The sequence below is a fragment of the Gadus morhua genome, chromosome 20 (genome assembly GCF_902167405.1).
Source record: "Gadus morhua chromosome 20, gadMor3.0, whole genome shotgun sequence".
In the NCBI taxonomy this organism is placed as follows: Eukaryota; Metazoa; Chordata; class Actinopteri; order Gadiformes; family Gadidae; genus Gadus; species Gadus morhua.
Window position 1 is genome coordinate 12,956,192 of NC_044067.1, and position 19,306 is coordinate 12,975,497.

The 19,306-nt window shown below is 43.3% G+C and overlaps 1 protein-coding gene across 1 annotated transcript in view; it reads left to right on the forward strand.

Annotated features, from left to right (window-relative positions):
* The window catches only part of LOC115533526 (E3 SUMO-protein ligase RanBP2-like), a 39,105-nt gene extending 20,182 nt beyond the window's left edge, over positions 1-18,923 (forward strand). The window contains exons 22-34 of the mRNA XM_030344069.1: positions 1,565-1,735; positions 3,457-3,540; positions 4,267-4,448; positions 4,914-5,204; positions 7,047-7,280; positions 7,900-8,015; positions 8,977-9,055; positions 11,351-11,837; positions 12,883-12,978; positions 13,173-13,321; positions 13,657-13,930; positions 14,113-14,459; positions 18,188-18,923. Of these exons, the coding sequence (XP_030199929.1) occupies positions 1,565-1,735; positions 3,457-3,540; positions 4,267-4,448; positions 4,914-5,204; positions 7,047-7,280; positions 7,900-8,015; positions 8,977-9,055; positions 11,351-11,837; positions 12,883-12,978; positions 13,173-13,321; positions 13,657-13,930; positions 14,113-14,459; positions 18,188-18,496 (2,819 nt within the window). The 3' untranslated portion in view covers positions 18,497-18,923. The remainder of the gene's footprint in view (positions 1-1,564; positions 1,736-3,456; positions 3,541-4,266; positions 4,449-4,913; positions 5,205-7,046; positions 7,281-7,899; positions 8,016-8,976; positions 9,056-11,350; positions 11,838-12,882; positions 12,979-13,172; positions 13,322-13,656; positions 13,931-14,112; positions 14,460-18,187) is intronic.
* Positions 18,924-19,306: the final 383 nt, after the last annotated feature.

A 19,306-nucleotide genomic window follows, 5' to 3' on the forward strand; every position in this document is an offset into this window, starting at 1 on the left:
GCCGGGAAGCAACACACACTTAACATGTTGCATGCCCAGTGTGTGTGTTGCCAAAAACAGATTGTAATTCAATTTTGAGTGAGCAGTTAAACCTTGATTCTGCCAATGAATCCAACACCATGATCATTTGCAATAGCAATGTTGGCACAGTAATATTATCCCCCCACTGTTGGAGTCTGTCACAAAAGTTTAAAATTTCACTTAGTCATGGGCTGTGTGTAAATCATGCTGCACACTGCCTTGGTGAATTTGTTGAAATGTTTTTGCCATTTTAATCAACTTATGTAGGCCTCAGTACTTTTGAAGTACCGTTTGACACTTTTGACACGTTTGGCATTTTACTACAGAGAACTGGACCAAAAGATTGGTACTGATGTTCGGATCTCGATGGGCACAAAAGTGTATGAACGTGTGCTACTTGCTAACAGTAGTGCATGTTTTATTGCAATCAAAAACCTGATCGTGCATGTGAATGCCATGCTCAAATATTCCATTCAGGAACTATTCCAAGGCCATAGTACAGGCGCTACGCCTCCCGGCACCTGACTAGGTCAGACATGTCCTTAACCTGGTGTCGTCAAACATGTCTGTACTACATTACTTTTGTTTTACTTTTTATCTAAAGGTTATTATTTTAAGAACTCTGCTTATGGGTTTAAACCATTGAACCAATCATTGAACCGCCATGACATTATATTTAAAGAAAAAAAAAAGAATTGATTTGGTATTGGAACCAAAACCCCAGTAGTCGTATTGGTCGATTATTCCATTTTTATTTGATTAGCTTGGGCGATCAATAGTACTGGAATAAATCAATCTATCAGTTAAAAAAATGGAGCATTTAAAAAATGTAAATGAACAGTAAAAATTATTTATTGCATAGTTCTTTCTATATCGCCAGTGCCTCAATCTCTTTCCTCACAAACCAATTATTCACACTTCTCCTGCATCAAAAAGTTGTACCGTCTAATAATAACATGTACCGCTGCTACAGTAATATACTATAATTATTTTTTGGATAGATATAGATATAGGCACTGTGTTATCCCCTGCTTTACCAAAATTTTTACCAAACCAAACCTGGAATTTTCTGAACCGTTCCACCCCTAATATTTATAGGTCCCTAAAGTTTGGCGTCTTTTGTTAATTTGGTTATGGTGCAGTTCTGAAAATTTGAATGTTAAGTTGGCTGCGAGCCACAAACACTTTTGGGGAAGGGAAGTGGGCCTTGAGTGGAAAAAGGCTAGTTTATAATGCAGTTTCCTTGTCTATTTCCTTTCGTTCCCAGTGAACTAAATAAATTAAGTTACAGCATGTGATTAAAAACAAGAATACACACCTTGAAAGAAGTTTACTTTCCCTGAGGATTTTGATACTAGTTATTCTAATACAATTGCACGTTGTTCGTTTTTTATCTAAGGCATCTTGTTTGTTTGTGTGAATTCCTTACATATTAACGTCCTGTCTTTAATTTGAATCGGCTGGGTAAATTAAGTAACTGCGAATACAATAACTACTTTCTTTCTAATCTAAATACATTTTTCCCTCCAAATTTTTGTTCCAGTACCCAGTTCTGCTGAAGGAAGTAGTGAAAATTGGGTCTCTGATGTTGAGGTGGTGTACATGAGGGAGCCTACGCCTGAGCAGGCAGCGTTGGCCAAGAGTTTACTTCTGCCACTGACTTTCTTCTGCTACAAGAACGAACCAAGCTACACCAGCTACGATGAAACTGATGGTAAGGTTACAACAAATGAGAGGTTATCATAGTAATGCACAACAGACATCTGAAATTTACTTCAAATAGTGTTTTACGGTATTCATTAAGCATCAAAAAATTATGTTTGATTGAATGCAGTGAAGCTACTCTCATTTCAGCATCTTATCTTTTTGGTCTGCACGGAAGGAGGCCCACTTGCTTTCTTAGATGTATTAAATAATACAGAGTATAAGGTTCTCCAATGCAAGTATTTGAATTGCCAATCACGTAGTATCCATTGAGCAGTCGATATTGACTTGCAGAAAAAAACTAATTACCAACGAGGTCCTCGATTGATTCATTCTTTTAATGCAACACAGCCAGGCTGGTGGAATTTGTTCTCAGTACAGCTCCTTGGTCCTCCAGGTTCTAACCTTGCAATAAATATTAAACATATAGTATAGATATACATACAGACAGACACATTACATAATATATAAGGGCCGTGTTAATCCTCAGCATTCAGAGTTCAGAATATTAATTGCAATAGGAATAAAACTGTTTTTGAAGCGGGTATATGACTGAGACACAGCCCCGTAATGAAAAGCAATTTAAATAAAGGTATTCCCTAGGTATTTATACGTGCCTGTTGGCAACATTGTTTTTATTGGTACCATTTAATGTTTTTTAAATGCACTTGAAGGAGCAGAACAGTTGATACGGATCGACTATGGGTGAATACTAGCCTAGCGCCGCCCACCTACCTACTTCCGCTCAATTTTCATTTTACTTCAGTACTAGGTCTGGGTCTGCTTAATGTAAATGTGTTCCATGTCAACCCGATTTCTGGCGGTCCAATCAGCGAACAGAGGGAGTGGCTGAGAACGATGACGTCTAGGTCGCGCGCCAGTTTCAGTTGTAGTCAGAGATGAGTAGTCAGTAAGTCAGTCAATGACAAGACCCAGCGTCGACATTTGACCACAAACATTATCTCTGTCCTTACTGTTGAATATTAATTTAGAATGTACAACTGTTCCTTGAACTCTTACATCAGATAAAAAAAACCTGCAGCTATCGTTCAGAGACATCTTCACGCTTCATCTTGTTTTGTTTGTGTACAGCCTGCGCGTGCGCGAAACGTGTTTTGCGGCAGGTCCCGTCGCATGACATACGTCACGACCAAACGCGATGCGATTGGTTATGGCAGATCCAGAGTGGCACTGGGCAGTTCCAATCTTTTTAAAACTTCTACAGACACCCGCCTCCAAGTGAGTGAACGTTTGTCAATTGAGCAGTTCCAGACCTTCTATACAAATGAAATGAAGTACGACGGTCTGGTAGGACCAGGCTAGGTGAATACACCATCTTTTGTCAATGTTATGTAATTTAAGCACATAAGCTGCATTACCCCCACCTAGCCACAAGGAAGCAGGATCGAACACATAAGCTGCATTACCCCCAGATAGCCACAGCCGCAGCCCTGTGCTAATAGATAGGAAAGCTGTGTGTCGCTCCACACGCATGTTAAATACATTACCCCTCCTTTTGCTTCATAGTTACCATACCGAAATACCTTGACAAATAAAGTTAGTTAAAAGCGATCCGGTTTGGACTACCTTCTTCAAGAACACGACATCAATCTGATGAGTCAAACATTACGGAAGCAAAGAATGAGGTCCGCAAAGGTTCTTATTCAAATGTCCTGTCTGGGATATATTACGGGCTGTGATACAAGTCTACAGTTGAATTTTACTTTTCAGATGAAGACTATGAATCTGCTGTGAACTCCTTAAACGGAAAGCTCTACCCTGACCCTACGGAAAGAGGAGCTGTAGCATCTGATGGTACGTGATATACAGCCCTAATTTCATGGAAGATATCAGTATTCATGAGAAAATGTACACAACTATTCTCATAGTACAATACACATAGTAACACTTATTGTAAGGGCTGCAGCTTACTATGAATTATATGGCTTTCGAAATATAGCCTTATGCCGCTTTTCCACCGCACATGTAGCTCGACTCGACTCGACTCGACTCGACACGACTCGACACGGTAGCAGCACGGGTCGTTTTCCACCGCAAATAGTACCTCCTGGACGTGGGCGGGGTCGGCTGCGCGAAAGGGCCGTGACGTATTTTTGTACGCGACGCAAACAACACCTACGCAACCCACACATGGACAGAACCCAAATAACAACAATGGAGGTCATCGATAACATTATTATTAGGCCTATTAGCTGGCATGTTGAAGAAGTTGAAGAAGTGGAATATGTTGGCTGCGGTGCTGCTATGGCTGTTACCAGCATGGTTGCCATGTCGCTCTCGTGACTTCGTCACACTCTCTGGCCAATCAGTGGCCGGCCATCTGCCGACGTCACCTTTTAGCATCGGCTCAGCTCGCTTGGAACCTAGAGCGAGGCGGTTCTAAAAAAAGCAGCCACTTCAGGTACCAGATACCATGTTTTCGCGGTGGAAACGCAAAAAATGCGAGCTGAGTCGAGTCGAGTCGTGTCGAGCTGGTACCATGCAGTGGAAAAGCGGCATAAGAGTTTGTCTTTTCTCCAGCCGGAATCGTCTCACATCCAGGCTGCCAGGTGATTTGGGAGAAGAAGCCCACACCCGAAGAGGAGAAGGCAAAGAGCCTACAACTCCCCCCAACCTTCTTCTGTGAACTGGGCAACAGTGATTCAGAGGGAGACAAGGCAGAGGAGTTTGAGAGGGAGGTCGGCAAAGTACAGGGTGCACCGGTGTGTATGGAACTTAAGTATGAGATAATGGATGCAATCCCTGTTGTCATTTTATTTCAGGAGGATTTTAAGCTGAAGTCAACCCCCTCTTTCAGCAACCAAAGATGCATTTTGGGTGGATAATTCTAGGAAGTAGGGGGATAAGAGCTTATAATGAGAAAGTATATATGTGAAATGCATCAACCACTATGGGGTTATACAATAAGTAGCCTTGATTTGTAGGCAAAGTGCTTCCCTCTTTCAAAGCGGTTGCTCAGTGTTTGATTACTTTAAAATATGAAATGGTGCACCTTTTACTTGTAGCTAAGAATCTTATATTTGCTCCAACTATTTTGTCATACCTCCATTTTTAACAAATCATCTTTAGTAATATTCTTTATCCACCATTAAATAAGATTTTCTTTTTGTTTTTGTTTTTTTTGCGTGAAATAAGATAATTGTTTTTTGTGTTTCCTTTTGTTTTAGACGGCCCAGCTAGGTGCAGAGGTGAAGGCTTCCACTAGTGCTTCAGAGACGCTGACTTCAGGCCAGCTGTCCAGCACAGAGGACGCAGTCTGCACAGGGGATGCAGTCTGCACAGGGGATGCAGTCTGCACAGGGGACGCAGTCTGCACCGAGGGTGCAGTCAGCACAGCGTGTGCAGTCAGCAAGGAGGATGCAGTCATCACTGAGGACGTAGTCTGCACCGAGCATGCAGTCAGCACGGACTCATTTGGAGCCCAGTTTGCACTTGAGGACGGGGAATGGGACTGCAATGTTTGCTATGTGCGAAACAAGCCCAAAGATATTCAGTGTGTAGCTTGTTATACAAAAAATCTGTTAACAACCAACCCGCCACTTCCTGAGCCTTGGTGCTTCACTAAACCCTCTCCGGTTCCCGTTCAACAACCAAATAGCATTGAGTGGAAAGCAATGGATTTTGGGAAAATCTCTTTTGGCCAAATGGCGTCGACTGAGTTCCCAGAGGTTCCTAGTATTGTTGCGGGGCCAACTAGTCAAACTGCACAATCGTCAGACTTCAAATTCAATTCCAATTTAAAATCCAACGATGGAGACGTTACCCTCTCTCCTTCTCAAGTCAAGCACAGCGAGAGTCTGCTTCCGCTGCTGCCTTCAGATATTTCCACTAGAATAGACTATCAACCCCCTAGCCAAGGGGTCATCTTCACATTTGGGAGTAAAATTGTTTATGAGTTCAGTTTTGCAGGTGCAACACCGAACACTGGAATCTCAGGCATATTTGAAAAGGTTGAAAGGCCATTTCATTTGCCCGATACGATAGATGTAAAAACAGGTGAGGAAGAAGAAAAGGAATTGTTCTGTATCAGGGCCAAGCTGTACCGTTTTGAAATTGAGACTAAGGAGTGGAAGGAGCGGGGTATTGGAAATATAAAGATTTTAAAACATGACACTTCAGAAAAAGTGCGCATCTTAATGAGGAGAGAACAAGTCCTTAAGATCTGTGCCAACCACTATATCAACGCTGATACCCTACTTAAACCCAATGCTGGCTCAGACAAGTCATGGGTCTGGAATGCCATTGATTATGCAGATGAGAAGCCCAAACCTGAACAACTAGGCATTCGTTTCAAAAAAGCAGAGCAGGCAGCGCTTTTCAAGACAAAGGTTGATGAAGCCCGACTAAATATGCCCAAGTCACAAGCAAAGCATTGCTTGCAGGAAAAGAGAGACGTCGGCTACAAACTGAATGAAACCAAATCATCATTTGGAGCCCAGTTTGCACTTAAGGACGGGGAATGGGACTGCAATGTTTGCTATGTGCGAAACAAGCCCAAAGATATTCAATGTGTAGCTTGTCAGACCAAAAATCCACAAACTGTGTCAGAACCAGAAGGAACGACAGTCACTGACTCCAAACCACCACCCCCACTTGGAGGACCAACAGCAGCAAGTAGCTTCACTTTCAAATTTGGCACTGAGTCTTCAAAGAATAGTTCTAGCACTCCATTTTCAGGATTTGGGGCATTCTGTGCTTCTAGTCCTCCATTTTCAGTGGGTACTAGTGGTCAAACCCTTGCCGATACTGGAACCAGTGCATTAGGACATGCACTTGAATGTTATGCAAGAAATGAGTCGTCATCGAACAGTTGTGTTGCCTGTCAAACTGATGCCTCAGCAGCATCAGTTGTAACAAAACCATCAGAAACATTAGTTCCACCTGCAGAAACAGAAGCTGCCCCAACCACCAAGCCTCAGAGCTCTGCATTTGGCTTGAGTTTCGGTAACCAATTTTGGACGAAGGCAGGTCAATGGGTGTCAAAACCAGAAGGACCGGCAGTCACTGACGCCAAACCACCACCCCAACTTGGAGGACCAACAGCAGCAAGTAGCTTCACTTTCAAACTTGGCAATGAGTCTTCAAAGAATACTATTAGCACTCCATTTTCAGGATTTGGGGCAATCATTGCCTCTAATCCTCCATTTTCTTTTAGTACTAGTGGTCAAACCCTTGCCGATACTGGAACCAGTGCATTTGGAGCTCTGTTTAATAAGAAGCATGGTCATTGGGACTGTGACAGATGTTATGTAAGAAATGACTTGCTATGGAAGAGTTGTGTTGCCTGTAAAACTCGCCAGGCCTCAGCAACATCAGTTGTCACAGAAACAACAGGTCCACCTGCACAAATGGCAGCCGCCCCAACCACCAAGCCTCAGAGCTCTGCATTTGGCTCGAGAAGAAGAGAAGAGGAGGAGAAGGCAAATAGCCTACAACTCCCCCCAACCTTCTTCTGTGAACTGGGCACCAGTGATTCAGAAGGAGACAAGGCTGAGCAGTTTGAGATGGAGGTCCGCAAAGTACAGGGGGCACTGGTATGTATGGAACTTTAGTATGAGATAATGGACGCAATCCATGTAATTTCAGGAGGATTCTAAAGCTGAAGTAAACCCACTCTTTCAGCTTGAATTTCCACAACAAAAAATGCAGTTTTGGTGGTGAATTCTAGGAAGTAGGGGGATAAGAGCTTATAATGAGCAATGTTGTATATGAAATGCATCAACCACCATGGCTTTATACAATTTGATTTAAGGTGAAAAGATGAAGTGATGCTTCCCTTTTTCAAAGCGGTTGCTCAAAGTTTTTGATTACTGGAAAATATGACTTTGTGCGCCTTTTATTTTTAAGGTCCCATGGTATGCAAATTTCACCTTATGAGGGTTTTCCAACATTAAAGGAGACCTATTATTGTGTTCTCCCAGCAATCAAACGTAGAATATGAGTTCCACAAAGCATGTTTTTGAAGTTGTTTGCTGGAAATAGCTTTTAGGAAACGAATCTTGCCTACCGCTATTCCCCTCTGATTCAGTCCCTTCAGAATGCGCTGTTTCTGGTGTCTGTAGCTTTTAATGCAAATTAGCTGCTGCCCATTGACCAATGAACTGTCGGAGTGAACCACAGCATGGAGTGTGATTGTTGATTGTTGCCGTTCAGCTCCGCAAGTACAATCCCTTTCTCCTACATGTCTCCTCCTCCGGACTGCTGCCGAACCTTCGGCAGCAGTCCGGCAGCTCCGGTGGGGAAGCTCGGCAGCAGTCCGGCAGAGAAAGGTATTGTACTCCCGGAGCTGAGCTGCCGGGCTGCCGCCGAGCTCCCCCCAACGGAGTTGACGGGTTGCCGCCAGAGCTGCGGCGGTAGTCCGGCAGCTCTGCCGGACTCCCTGCCAGGCAGTCACATGGCACACTGACAAATTAGGCATCTATTTTTGTATGGAATATCCCTGCTTCTGTTATGCGCGAGCCCAACGCTCGTCCGCTGGTCCACATAATCTTTGCTATGCACTGATTGGAGGGGGGTGGGGAAGTGGGAGGTAATATTCAAATATGCCCCCTTCCTACGTAGGAGGGGGTGCCAAAACGGACTCGCTCATTTGGTAACTGTAGGCGGGGTACTTTCAAAAACTGCATATCTCACTAAAAAAATGTATGGAATTTTTCAAAGTTTGTATGCATGTGGGAGCACCAGAGACCAAAAACAACTCCCCAAATCCTAGAAGTGTTGTTTTCATAATATGTCCACTTTTATATGAGTTCCCCTAGCCTGCCTATGGACCCCCAGTAGCTAGAAATGGTGTTAGGTGTAAAATGAGTACTAGGTATCCTGCTACGCCTTTGAAAAATGAAAGCTCAGGCGCTCCAATTTCTAATTGGTCACATATGTCGTCATAAGGGGCCAAGTTACCTCCCCTTTCTCTGCCTTGCCGCCAAGAGAATTTTGCCCACCAATGAGACAATGAGCTGACCGTGCAAGCGCCACATGTGTGTGTGTGTGTGTGTGTGAATACAAACACTGTAACGCGAGTGTTCGTTTCTTTAATGGACGCAATCCCGTTCGTTTCTTTCTTTTATTTGGATAACACGTCGGGTTCTCTGAGGTCTCTGGTATTTTCCAAACGAGACTCGTAGTGGGGGTTATGTAAGCCATGTTTGAGAAGGAATTAACTCCCTGAAGTACATGAACCGCGACATGGAGGAGAAAGGGATTGTTGCCCGTGATTGTCTCCCGCCGGAGACGCCAAGGCACCACCGCCGCGTGGCACCATCGCCCCGAGGCGGTGGTGCCTCGCGGCGGTGGTGCGAGCTGCCGCAAGGTACCGCTGCCCGCTGCCGCGAGGCACCACCACCTCGGCGCTGCCTGCTGCCGAGGCTGTGGTGCCTCTGCAGCGGGCAGCGGGGCTCCAGCAGGAGACAATCGCAGTGACAATCCCTTTCTCCTCCATGTCGCTGTTCAGACTACCTCATATTGATGTGGAAGAACCAGAGACGTCGGAGAACCCGATGCAGTCGTTTGAGATTCATAATATCGTCCGGAGGCACACACAGCTTTTGGCCATGATAATATATATTGTATGAGACAGAGGGGAGAACAAGTATTTGAAACACTGCCGATTTTGCAGGTTTTCCCACTTACAAAGCATGTAGAAGTCTGTAATTTTTATCATAGGTACTCTTTGTATTGTACTCTTCACATTGTATGATCGTTAAGTAATCAATTTGCATTTTATTGCATGACGTAAGTATTTGATACATCCGAAAAGCAGAACTTAATATTTGGTACAGAAACTTTTGTTTGCAATCACAGAGATCATACCTTCATTCTGTAGTTCTTGACCAGGTTTGCACACAATGCAGCAGGGATTTTGGCCCACTCCTCCAAACAGACCTTCTCCAGATCCTTCAGGTTTCGGGGCTGTGTCTGGGAAATACAGACTTTACGCTCCCTCCAAAGACTTTCTATTGGGTTCAGGTATGGAGACTGGCTAGGCCACTACAGGACCTTGAGATGCTTCTTACAGAGTCACTTCTTAGTTGCCCTGGCAGTGTATTCCGGGTCGTTGTCATGCTGGAAGACCCAGCCATGACCCATCTTCAATGCTCTTACTGAGGGAAGGAGGTTTTTGGCCAAGATCTCGCGATACATGTCCCCATCCATCCTCCCAGCAATACGGTGCAGACGTCCTGTCCCCTTTGCAGAAAAGCATCCCCAAAGAATGATGTTTCCACCTCCATGCTTCACGGTTTGGAAGGTGTTCTTGGGGTTGTATTCATCCTTCTTCTTTTTCCAAACCAGCAAGTGGAGTTGAGACCAAAAAGCTATATTTTTGTCTAATCAGACCACATGAACTTCTCCCATTCCTCCTCTTGGTCATCCAGATGGTCATTGGCAAACTTCGAGCCTGGACATGTGCTGGCTTGACCTTGCGTGCGCTGCAGGATTATAATCCATGGCGGTGTAGAGTGTTACTAATGGTTTTCTTTAAGACTGCGGTCCCAGCTCTCTTCAGGTCATTGAGCAGGTCCTGCCGTGTAGTTCTGGGCTGATGCCTCATCTTCCTCATGATCATTGATGCCCCACGAGGTGAGATCTTGCGTAGAGCCCAAGACCGAAGGAGATTGACCGTCATCTTGAACTTCCATTTTCTAATAATTGTACCAACAGTTGTTGCCTTCTCACCAAGCTGCTTGCCTATTGTACTGTGGCCCATCCCAGCCTTGTGCAGGTCTACAATTTTATCCCTGATGTCCTTGCATAGCTCTCTGGTCTTGGCCATTGTGGAGAGGTTGGAGTCTGTTTGATTGAGTATGTGGACAGGTGTCTTTTATACAGGTAACATGTTCAAACAGTTGCAGTCAATACAGGTATTGAGTGGAGAACGGAAGGGCTTTTTAAAGAATAACTAACAGGTCTCTGAGAGCCGGAATTCTTACTGATTGGTAGGTGATCAAATACTTATGTCATGCAATAAAATGCAAATGAATAACTTTAAAATCATACAATGTGATTTTCTGGGTTTTTTTTAATTACAGACCTCTACATTTTTAAATGGGAAAACCTGCAAACTCGGCAGTGTATCAAATGCTTGTTCTCCCCACTGTATAGATATCTGTATGATGTGATATTATTTAGATACAGAGCTCCAGGACTCATGCTGGAGCACACGTAGTGTTCTAGAATATTTAAAGAAATCGGCCAAAAGCTGTGTGCGCTCGCCATTTCGATGCATCCACTATAAACACGAGAGCCAGGTACCGTGGCTGCGAGCTGCTCGGGGCCAAAACCTCCACCTTGACCTGCCTCTAAAAAACGACACATTTGTGGAAGCTCATTGTGGGACTGCCTGTAATTATGCACCAAGGCTGAATTTCTTGAACGTCGTATGTACTGTATTAGAGGCCCGCTAACAGCTATATAAAAGCATTCATAAAGTAGCATGCCATGAGACCTCTAAAGAATCTTCAAGTAAAAGGTAGAAGAAGAATCATTTTTTTGCTCCAACTATTTTATCATACCTCCATTGTTAACAAATCACCTTAAGTTATATTCTTCATCCACCCATGAAATAAGATAATTGTTTTTTGGTATTATTATTTTTTGTACTGCCCAGCTAAGCCCAGAGGTGAAGGCTTCTACTCGTACTTCAAAGACGCTGCCTTCAGGCCAGCTGTCCAGCACAGCGGACGCAGTCTGCAACGAGGATGCCGTCTGCACCGAGGGTGCAGTCAGCACAGAAGACGCAGTCTGCACAGAGGATGCAGTCAGCACAGAAGATGCAGTCAGCAAAGAGGGTGCAGTCAGCAGAGAGGGTGCAGTCATCAACAAGGACACAGTCTGCACCGAGGATGCAGTCAGCAAAGAGGGTGCACTCAGCAGAGAGGGTGCAGTCATCACCGAGGACACAGTCTGCACAGAAGACGCAGTCAGCACCTTGGCACCAGGGGAGCTGATCTCTGATCAGGCATCCGAGGCCCAGAATACTTTCCCAAGCAATGGTTTTCCCATCGATCTCTCAACCCAGAAAAGCAAGGAGTCAGACTCAACTGTTGATGTTGCAAATCCTTCACTTGCCAACATTTTCACCACTACTAGTCAAGGTATACATATTTAGTTATCTTTAACTAGTGTGTAAGGCTGTGTTAATTACATATCCTACTCGTAAGTGCATTTCCACATAGGCCCTTTTCACGGCAGAAATTTTCATTGCAGGGTGAACACGGATGAGAGTATAACACTTATTATGGTCCTGTTCCATTTAGGTGTGTCACACTAAATAGGCAGGGACTAGGGTGTCCATGACTAAGAATGTTGTTTTTCAACACAAAGCAATCCATCCTGAATACAAGTCATCTCACATAAATGTGAGATGTAGTAATCAAAAGAATATTGCGTTTGACAAGTTTTCCAAGGCTAGGCAGACCTTTGGCCTTAACCTAGCGAGCTTGTCATGTGTTTTTGAGGAGTGGCTTTTGCGGGATGCATGAAGGGAAGGGGGGGAGATTTTTTGGGTTGAATATTTATATCATTGGCTTACTTTGGCTGGTTTCTACAAATTGTCCACCCTAGCTGTGTATTGGACCCTTTTCACAGGCGTCATCGTAGGACAAACACGCATGTTGCTCATAACACTCATGCTCGTACTATTCCTTCTGTGTACCATGTACGGGTAGAAGACCAACCTGCCCTCCTAATCAATGTTAACACTTGTGTTTACCTTGCTATGACAGCTCTTGGATAAGGCTCAAAAGTCAAGTGTTGTTATCTTCAGTAGTTTACCCTTCTACCCTTACCTTGATAAATAAAATTAAAAGGCAGATCAATAATATTTGGATCTTTCCCTTTTATTTCCTGTGATAACGCCTCTTTGAGCGTTCTATCGATAGTTTGCCTCTGGCCACCATATTTATATTTTCCTAAGAGCCTAATCATACGTTGTTTATGTATAGATGGGCATACTTTTCCCCCAAAATATGTACCTTTTAAAAATATATATATTTAATAATCATTATTTTTCAAATGCTTTTTAAAGTTTGTTATTGCAATCGGACAAAGTCGTATTTAAACAATAGCACATTATGCAAGTTTGGTCCATTGGGTTCCACACTGTTCTAGATGTTTCTCTTCTTTATCTTCTCAATGCAGACATCAACTTTGGCTTTAACACGCTAGGAGGTGGAAGCTTCTTCGCAGAACTTGCACAAAAGACTGGAGATGGAGAATATGCCTTTGGATCGAAAGGTCGGTTTCACTCACTTTACTTGGCATTGCTAATTTACAAGTTGGAACAATTTTCCTTTTGCATGGCCTGTGTTTCCTTTTTTTTCACTTTTGGATGGCATATCCTAAACAACTTTCCGGGATATTGATAAGCAACCTTTCCAAACGCATAGCTGCTCATCATGTTCGGACACCTATCTTCCCTTCCTCTTTAGACACCAACTTCTCCTGGGCAAATGCTGGAGCCTCATTGTTTGGTGGTGCAGCCAAACCGAAAAATTATGGCGAGGAGGGGGAAGGGGATGAAGGGGAGGCTGCCGATGAAGTGGACATTCACTTCGAGCACATAGTGTCTCTGCCAAAGGTACCTTATCTCCACCTCATCTTCAATTGGATTACATTTATTTCAAATGATTTTGATTCTCTTTTGTAATCCAACAGGTTATCAACCAGGTTCAACATTGTGTGAATGATTCTGAACTGCATACGAAATGCAAATATCTTTATTAGTATTACTTATGCCAAGTATTAAAAAACAGTCAAAATGCATGGAAAGGCAGAGCTCTTTTGATGTACACGATTTGTACTAGCGTAGTGTTTTTATACACAGCTCTTGTACTTTGCAGACCCGTCAGAAACTCTTCTCCCTTTTAAGCGCTGAAGCCAGCTTCCATTGAGGTTCTCGCTGTCCCTCCTCAGGTGGAGACCAAGTCGGGTGAGGAGGACGAGGAAATCCTGTTCAAGGAGCGCACCAAGCTGTACCGCTGGGACCGCAGGCTCAACCAGTGGAAGGAGCGTGGCGTGGGAGGCATTAAGATCCTCTACCACCCCGCCAAGGGCACCTACCGCGTCATCATGAGGAGAGAGCAGGTGCTGAACGTGTGCGCCAATCACATCATCACACCCATCATGGAGCTCAAGCCCATGAACTCGTCAGCCAACGCTCTGGTCTGGACCACCACCGACTATGCAGGTAAAACGCCACTGCAGTGTTTTGATGTGATCCTTAATATATATGCGCCATTTTCTACAGTCTCCAATGTGTTTGCAATCTATCAGAATTTGTCAATATTGAAGTTACTTAATTATTATCATTTATTTGAGATTTCTTTGTTTATCTTTGACTGCAGCTGTTAACTCTTTCTCCTCCTCCAGAGGGCAATGCTAGTGTGGAGCAGCTGGCAGCCAAGTTCAAGAACGCAGACCTAGCTGAAAAATTCAAGAAGACCTTTTTGGAGTGTCAGCAGCGGTTGAGTCAGCCCAGTGAGGACGCTACCTTGCAGACGTTGTCCCGAGCCCAGGAACATTCCCGAGACACCAATCCCCGGGTTTTCCTGACCCTCGCCGCTGATGACGAGACCCTCGGCACCATCGGCGTTGAACTGTATTCCCACGCTGTCCCAAAGACGGCAGAGAACTTCCGGGTGCTCTGCACGGGAGGCAAGGGCTTTGGTCTGAAAAACTCCATCTTCCACAGGGTTATACCCAACTTCATGTGTCAGGTGAGCTGTTAATAGCATATTTAAAATTTAGAAAACATGAGACCACGATAGATGTAAAAATTTGTCCCTTTCGGTCGGTAAGTGTGTGGAACATAGCACACCACACACGTGTCATGTTTCTTAAAACCTATTGGGTATTGTCTCTCAAACGTGACAATCATACACTCTGCTTTATGCCTTGTTTCTAAACCAACCTGGTCTCACAGGAATCCGTGAAATGACTACGGTCGGACGCTTAACTCGAAATCCGTGGACACATCACGGAAACACGCCGATTTCCGTGATGTGGCCACGGAATCCGCTCCATTGCAAGTTAATGACGCTGATGTTCCGTGGCTCACACACGGATCCCCGTTTCAACGAGCGAGTCGACCACGGGGGCTTAACTCAAAACCCGGGGTGGTCTCACTGAAACACTTAAATTGTCCTTTTTGTGTCCACGGAAGTTGCTCCAATGCAAGTAAATGACAATGATATTCCGTGGCACACACACAGATTCCCTATCAATCTGTGTGTGTGCTCCCGTTTCAATCTGTGTGTGTGCCACATTTGACCACAGCGGGGGCTTAACTCAAAATCCGCGGTGGTCTGACGGAATCACTTCAATTGTCCTTGATGTGGCCACGGAAATTGCTCCAATGCAAGTAAATGACGCTGTTATTCCGTGGCTCACACACGGATATCGGCGTGTTTCCGTGATGTGGCCACGGATTTCGAGTTAAGCGTCCGACCGTAGTCATTTCACGGATTCCTGTGAGACCATGTTGTTCTAAACAAACAAATATTATGATATCAGTTGCGTATTTAGATATTTACACTGTGGATTTAGGTAATAGGCTACATATTTTATTGTCCTGAACATCTCATAATAACAAATGCTCCAGTCTTTTTGCATAGAATTAAACCGGTTTATCCTCTCACACCGCACCGTACCAGTAAAACCAGATACCACCCAACCCTAGTGTTCATCAACCTCTGCATCCCAAATGTACCCGTATCCGGGTAAAGCACATCCTTGCATTGCCAGACAAATTGCAGACTAAAATTAGTCTGGAACAGCTCTGTTAATTTTGGATTTACAAAGCGTGTCAACAAGTGGCGCAAAACACTATGTAGATTTTCGGGAAACTCTTCCTCTCATCTGGGCGCTTTCAGCATTCTCTGTCAACACCCGGCTTCGGCCTTCTCCGCCCCCTCGCCCCCCTCCTGCCAACCCCACTCCGTTGTGATTGGTTACCTTCCGGAAGAGCATGTGGCAGCAAGACCATACATGGAAATCCGGATTGTTCTACGTAGATAAATCCCGGAAATTTGAAAAAGTGAATGGCGATCGGCGTCCCTAGTGTTTACAATCTGCACAGCCACCCCAGACGGTCTGCAGGGAATATGTCTAAATGCATGTACGTCATTATTTGACACTTTAGTATGGTTAAACATGACTATAAATTAGGGCTGTAACGATACAAAAACTCACGATTCGGTTTGTATCACGATTTTTGACCCACGGTTCGATACATCCCACGATTTTAGCATTTTATTTAAACAACACTTATATACCAATTAACTTAATGTAACATTTAATAACAAATCATTTGGAACACTGAACAGATTTGAACAGAAAGAATACTATTAAAGTATAGCTAAATTAATAAAGAAATAACCAAAGATTGCAGTTGGATGATGCTTTTTGCTGGTAGGCAAAAACCCTCAACTGTTTGGTTGGTTTAGTCAAATATTAGAGCTGTCAGTTAAACGCGTTATTAACGACGTTAACGCAAACCAAATTTAACGGCATTACATTTTTTATCGCGCGATTAACGCAATTATTTTATAAAAAAAAAAAAAAAAAAACTTTTTTTTTTTTTTTTTTTCTTTGGCTCAAAACAAAGAAGCAGTAGCCTGACTGCTATGTTCAAATGACATTTGTTCAAAGCAGTCGTTTAATTGCACTATAGGCTATTTTTTTGTATCGTCCTGTTTTGATCAGTGTATATGCCAATGTTGTAATCAATAAAAAATAATTTGCACAAGGCAAGCCGATGCACTTCACCATGTTGATAAGAGAATTAAAATGAGAAGAATTATGGGACAAAAAAATCAAGGGATATTTAGCATAGAAAAAGAATTTGCGATTAATCGCGATTAATTAGAGTTAAATATTACATTAATGCGATTAATCACGATTAAATATTTTAATCGCTTGACAGCTCTATCAAATATCCTTATTGGCGCTTCTTATTAGGCTATGTAGCTTAAATAATGACATAATCAGGCCGTATAGAATGCAACATGTTTAATAGCCTAACTTTCAAAAGATGGGGAAAACATGAACGTCGCAATAACGAGGCATAGTGTTACGAGTAGCATATGTGTGTGCGCGAGATTGGCAGTGTGCGTATGCGTGTGTGAGTGACGTCAGCGAGTGAGTGGACGAGCGAGGAGAGCGAGCGGTAGCGCGTGTGTCTAGTGAAGAAGCGAACGAGTCTGGTAGAATAAAGTACCCATCCTGTCAATAATCGGTGGCCGCTTCATTCCGACCTATAAGCAGACAAACTGCCAGTCAAATCACACAAAACAATAGAGACAGGATCACAGAGGCAATTTTATCGCGCTTGGCCCACTCTGGATAAATGTCGTTCATATCGCATATGAGGACTTCGACGGCTGAGGAGAAATGCAATCCTCCATAGCCACGGAGAGCTGTCATCACAGAGAGGGCATCTCGTCGCATACTTACGGCATCGATAGGAGGGGGCGCTGTCAGCAGACTATTATTCAGACAATTATTAGCACATTTCAATCTGACAATTTGACCGGAGAGTTAGAAAGGGCATATCGCGCTTCTGCCTTCTCACACCGCGAGACAGGTTCGTGGCTTTGAGTCTCGCGATTTCGGTTTCGATATGCGTATCATTACAGCCCTACTATAAATCATTATAACAACGTTTATAGGTCATAAAAGTCGAAAAAGCATAATAGGTGCTCTTTAAGTAGAAGAAACGTGTCATGACCGCGCTTTGCAAACTGTTGAAATAAACCGGTAGGCTGAGCCAGCGATGAGCAAGAGCCGTAGCGAATGCTCAACGAAAGCTGCAGCGAAAGATCAGGCCGTAGCGAAAGCTCAACAAAATAGCCTAATTTTACTATGGGATACGTAGTAGTGCATAGCGATTGAACATTGCATAGCACTTACAAGTTCCTGTTCCTAAATTACTGTCCAGTGACCCTAAATTGGTGCTCAGGTTCCAAATAGGGTTAAGTTAAAAAGTTTACAATCAATTTAAAGTCCAGGATACAGTTATTTTATATGGTTTTGGAATTCAAAGACATGGAGCAGGGTGTATGATTATACAATTCAATAGTAATACATTTGAGACTAGAAAGATTCAACCTCTTCCGCACTAAAGTACAGTAACATCGGAATCTAGTCCATTGGAGTCGAGCATCCGTCTCCGTATCAAAGTGCCGTTGGCTTCATTTTTGTCCTCAATTTCATTATATCATATAGCCGACGTTATGCTGAGTAATAAAAGGTCATATGATCTTAAACGGAATTTTACCCCCAGCACACTGAAAGCCCCTCCTTTTGTAATAAACAAGGCAATTCTTAGGTTTGAAAACCTGTGGAGAAAAATCTTTGCAGTTTCAATCAGGTAACACTGTTTTATGATATTATTGCTGTCATTGATTTTGTAAAGGGAACCTTGCGTGACTTCCTGTGTTTTCAGGGAGGTGACTTCACAAACCAGGATGGAACCGGCGGAAAGTCCATCTACGGTGGACAGTTTGAAGATGAGAACTTTGACATCCGACACACAGGCCCGGGCCTCCTGTCCATGGCGAACCGCGGTCGGGACACTAACAACTCCCAGTTCTTCATCACTCTGAAGAAGGCCGAGCATCTGGACTTTAAACACGTGGTTTTTGGCTGGGTTCACGAGGGCATGGAGGTGGTGCGGGCGATGGCTGAGCTGGGCTCTGCGTCCGGCAAGCCAAGCAAGAAGATTAGCATTGTGGACTGTGGACAGGTTTCATAGACATTGATAACTTATATGGTGAAAAACACTTGAGCACAGGAAACTCTAAATGTCATAATGATTTTCTCAATGAACTCCCCAGGATTCTGAAGTTAAATGCTATAATAAGAGCATGTGATGATTGTTCTTTCTCTTATTCAGTCCTTTAATGCAGATTGTTTCTTGCCCTCCTTTTTTAAGCTGGACTGGAGTAGTCCAATCCTTCGTACTGATCATATTGGCGAAGGTATAACGAGGCAGCCTTTTGTTAGAGTCCGGTGTTGTTGCTGGGTTGCACTTAGGTTTTACATTACATGTCACCTTTTAAGGGAAGTTGTTGTAAAAATGTTTAATTATTTTCCTGTTTTCAGAGGTAGCATTGATAATTCACCATGCACCATATTTTCCTGATGTAGGGTTCCTTTTTGTTTTATGCTGACTTTCTATATGACTTGTTTTGCATTAAAAAAAATATATATATATATAATAAATATAGTTGATATAATTGTTTTGGTGTCTTTTTATATACATTTTTTATTGTGTCGATGATTCAAGCATTTTTTCCACTTCGCTGACCAAGATAATTCAATTAAAGTGAAGATTGTTTTTGTGACCTTAATCATAATGCTGATGGTGAAGATATACATTGTCGCTTAAATGCAGCATTGTGCAAAGACAACTACATCGATCACGTTAGAATGGATGATATTGCGCAATGCTCAAGTAGCATGCTTCTACTTCAATATAAACATTTACAGCTACCTCTTTCACCAAAGAAAGTCATATTTATATGAATATGAACTAAATCGGAATTCACATAAATGGATGGGG